This window comes from Arvicola amphibius, chromosome X, assembly GCF_903992535.2.
Source record: "Arvicola amphibius chromosome X, mArvAmp1.2, whole genome shotgun sequence".
NCBI lineage: Eukaryota > Metazoa > Chordata > Mammalia > Rodentia > Cricetidae > Arvicola > Arvicola amphibius.
In genome coordinates, this window is record NC_052065.1 from 111,564,320 (window position 1) to 111,568,907 (window position 4,588).

At 46.0% G+C, this 4,588-nt stretch overlaps 1 protein-coding gene across 1 annotated transcript; it reads left to right on the forward strand.

Moving 5' to 3' along the window:
- The first annotated feature begins 2,782 nt into the window (after positions 1-2,782).
- LOC119804446 (cancer/testis antigen 47A-like) lies at positions 2,783-3,649 on the forward strand. Its single transcript, XM_038315862.2, has one exon. It carries the CDS (start codon positions 2,783-2,785, stop codon positions 3,647-3,649), a length of 867 nt encoding a protein of 288 aa, XP_038171790.2.
- The last annotated feature ends 939 nt before the right edge of the window (positions 3,650-4,588 follow it).

Here is a 4,588-nt window from a genome sequence, read left to right on the forward strand (position 1 = left end):
GCACTTCAAATACAGGATCTGAAAGAATCAATCTGGATCCCACCTCAAAGCTGCTCTCCTGAAGGCTAGATCTCATAGTATCAGAAAGAGCCATGCAAGCTGCCAAGAACAAAAGGCCATCAGTAGTCCTGTCCATTGCTATTGTCTTTGAGGTACAACACAAATGCAGCTTGGCAAGATATTCTGAAAGGTGCAATAGCAGCACTTATACCCCGAGGGGAGCCAACAGCTACCTAAGTAGACTTCAGACCCACTCAGTGGGAAGGAATCCATGCCTGGCACTACTAACCAACCGTCTGGTGAGGCCATGAATCCTAGAGGAGAACTTGCTACTCCTGTCATTTTCTTACGGCAGTGCAATCTCTACCCGAATGGATCTTGTATCCACAGATAAAGGTAGCTTTCATCCCTAGTCAAACAATCTTCCTCGCTTTTCAGCAGACGGAAATCATTATAGAAAACCACAACCAGTAAAAATGCAGAGGTGAACTGACTGTGAAGTGTCGGCTTCCAATTAATACACTGACAACACAGCCCTACACGTAAGGCTCAGGGAATGTTTCAGAAAGGGAGAGAGACACAAAGATTATAAGAGTCATAGGATCAAGACAGTCTCAAAAGAGGATGAAAGTGGGGTGGGGCAGGCAATAGGGGTGAATCTGGGAAGAGTACAGAGGGGACTGTAGGATAAATATGATTAAGATATGTCATATGAACTTCAAAAATAATTAATAGAAATGGGATGTAATTTTTAAAAGGTATAGAAATATTAATCACCAATTTAATTATTGAGTAACAAATAATTATGTTCTATCACACATTGAGATGAAGTTAGATATGCAAAACTGTTTTTCCAATTACAACTTTAAAAAAATAAAAAATGAAGATTTTAGTCATAACAGAAATAAATGTACAAACATATCAAAACCAAACAAGCTATCAGAAATATATTTGAAATCATGGAGAAGAATGAAGAAGAGGAGGATACTACAATCTTGGCATATAAAAGTCAATATTTCAGAGATGTTTATAAAGTGAATTTATTATCTTTTTGAAGAAACCAATATTTGTAGCTGGGTGGTGGTGGTGCATGCATTTAATCCCAGACTCAGAGGCAGAAGCAAGCTAATCTCTCTGTGAGCCCAAGATCACCCTGGTCTACAGAGTGAATTCCAAGACTCCAAGACTATTCTGAGAAACCCTGTCTTGAAAATCCAAATAATAGTAATAATGATATTTCTTGTAATTGTAATTGTAATTGTGGGTGTTTGGTCTCCTCCTATGTCTGGGCACCACGCGCATGCAATGCCCATGAAGGCCAGAAGAGGGTGCAGATCTACTGGGGTTAGAGTTCCTGACAGTTGGGAGCTACCTTCTGGGTGCTGGGACTTGATGAGAGTCCTCAGAAGAGCAGCTGGGTTCTCTCAAACTGGAGCTACCTCTCCAGCCCATGAATTTGTAGTCTTACAAAATACTCTAATTTAAAAAATATATATATAAAGCTTGCCAGGCGGTGGTGACACATGCCTTTAATCCTAGCACTTGGGAGGCAGAGGCAGGCAGATCTCTGTGAGTCTGAGGACAGGCTGATCTTCAAGAGCTAGGACAAGAACGTGCTCCAAAGCTTCAAAGAAATCCTGTATGAAAAAATTACACACACACACACACACATACACACACACACCACCACCACCAACAACAACAACAGGTGAACATTACAATCAATTTTGACGAAAGAGAACACTAACAATTCAACTCCATTTAGGCAATATTGGCCTCCCAAGAGTTCAGTGCTTGCCTTCCATAGGCCTTAATTCCTTTCTAAGTAAATATGTTTATTGTGTTTGAATTTAAAGTGCTTGTGGAAATTGTTTTTTTTTCCTTTTGTGGAAATGCATGATACAAACTTTAGCTATCTCTGGGAACTTGAGAGCCTAAAATACTCTCTGGACTACAGAAGAAGCTTCCCTGACTTAGGAACCTTCATACTGGGCAACTATATTTTAGCTGGCAACCATAGAATCTAGAGGATAGGGTTTGGCCAGGAGAGAGATAGCTCAGTGGCTAAGAACACTTGCTTCTCTTCCAGAGGACCCTGGTTCTGCTCCCAGCGCTGACTTCCCTGCTCCTAAATGAGGTTAACACCAGTTCTAGCAGGAACACTAAGCCCTCTTTTGATCCCAGTAGGGTCCAGCACTCGTGGCATACACTGGCACAGACAGCTTTAAAACAGGAGGGGAGAGGAGGGTAGGACCGACTTTAACATAAAGAGAGCCCTGTTTTTGGAAGGACAGAAACAAACAAAGGATGGTGTTTTCTAGAAAGGGTAGATTTTCAGTCCTTCACTGGATGGTGGCCATGGCAACCTTCTCTTTTCAACAGGTCATCTTAAAGCTAAGTGGTGACAAACCCGTTTATTAGCCTTCCTAAGCCCCGCCCCTACCAGCTGTGACACGGGTACTTCTATCTAGTCCCCGGATGTGAGAAGAGCCTGGCGGGTCGGCCTCCACCTTGTGTGGCCTCCTCTCCTCTCGTGTCCCGGCTACTTCGATGGGACCCCCTCAGGTACCATCACAGATTTTGTCCTCTCACCAACTGCCTCTTCCAAAGCCCCGTCTCCTCTAACGCCCCTGTCGACTGTCTTTTGGGGCCAGCAACTTCCTGTTTGTCCTGTCATCATCGTCCGTAGTCATCTAGCATCGTCCTGGCCATTGCGGTCCGAGTAGCCATTGTTGTCCTTAACTGAACCCATTCAAGGCCTTGGTGAGGGATCTAATAGGTCATGTCTGCCACAGGGGATCAAGATCCAACCAGAGAGACCCGAGATGACCCGGTAGCCCTTGAGGGAGAGTGGCTACAAGAAGCTGCAGGGGGCAGCGAGATAGGCCACGAGTCCGGCCTCAATGGGGCCTCGGCCACTCCTGCCATTGAAGAGATGATGGCCGTTCATCCTAGGGGGATGGACAATGCTGGGCCTGAAAGAAACCAGGAAGAAGGGGGTGACAGGAGAGAGAGCTCAGATGCTGAGGAAGACTCAGATATTGAACCTGTTGACGAGGAGGGAGGAGAGGAGGAGATGGAAAATCTAGGAGATCGAGAAGCGGTGGAGGACCATCGATTCCCAATGGCTGCCTTCCGATTCATCTTTCTGGACGTGATCCATGCCATTCTCAACCGTGTCTATTACAACGACCATGCCTCGATGGGGAACCCTCGTGAAAACGACGGAGCGATAGAAACACCTGGCCCTTCTGCTTCTGGCCACTCAAGTGAGGTCCAAGTTCCATCGGGGCCCCTTCCATCCACAGTGACGGCCGCAGGGTATGGCTGCCAGGCCCCATACACTGCAGGTCGGGCCCGAAGCCTGCCAGAAATTATCTCAACGTTTCCGGAGCTGGAGGAGCCTCCAGACTTCGAGGAAGAAGCAGATCATTACCTGCCAGAGCCACATCTTTGCATGAGAGAGCCAGCAGTTAGGGCAGCAGCCAAGGAGCAAGCAGGAGAAGAGATGGCAGCACAGGCGGCGACAACAGAAGAGCCAAAAAGGGAAGTCATCGAGCAAGCCATGACCTCAGAGGGTAAGGAAACAAGCTCTAGGGGCCTAGATGAGGAGATTGGTGCTGGGCAGCGGTTGGGAGGCAGGAAATAAGGACAAAGATTGTCACTGAGAGGGAGGCTGAGGCCAGGGCTTCTCTGGGTGCAACAATTGACTCTGCTCAGTGCTGGCCTCTAGTGGGCAAAGTCATGACTGGGCGGGAAATGCCTCTAAGGTCAAATGGTTCTGGTTAAAAAATTGGTTCATGCAGGGCAGTGGTGGGGAAAGCCTTGACTCCCAGCACTCAGGAGGCAGAGACAGGGGGATCTCTGTGATCGAGGCCAGTCTATAACAACCTTTATAAGTTTTTGATTTGAGACAGTCTCATGTATCCCTGATCGACCTTGAGCTCACTATGTAGCCATGATCTCCAAAAGACAGCTTGGGAGCTAATAGAAGGGACATCTACAGTCAAAGAACAAGCAAATGGTGTTCCTCATTTTGTTTATGGCTTTAAAAGGTGTCAAGGCTCTTAGGAGTTCGATACTCTGCATGGATAACTACTTTTTGAGCACTTGCTGGGGAAGGGAGTGTTAGTATTCACGGCTTGAGAAAAATTTACCAAGAAATTCGTACTTGAGGCAAACAGGTATCTTCCTGCCGAGGTCCTGCCCAAGGTGTAATGGATGCAATGGGGACCAATGCTTCTGATGTCTTCTTCAAAGGAGAAGAAGTGAACATCATTGCTTGGGATATCTGCTGGGAAAGGGAAAGAAATGTCACTGTGGGAATGATCAGGTGGCAGAAGTGTGAAGATTAGGGAAGGGGTAGCGTGAACAGAAAGAAGGTACCTAATTACTGGTTTCTAGTCTCTCATGTTCTTTATCCTGAGAGTAGATGTGGCTGGCACTATTGGTTGGGAATTAGGATACTTTTTTTCACTCTGGTTTTTAAGGATCTTTACTAAATAAACAGGCGAATACCATTGTAATCCCTGGAATGACAATCATGACATCTTTGAGGAGGAGGAAGAAAAAGGAGAAGAACAGAAGA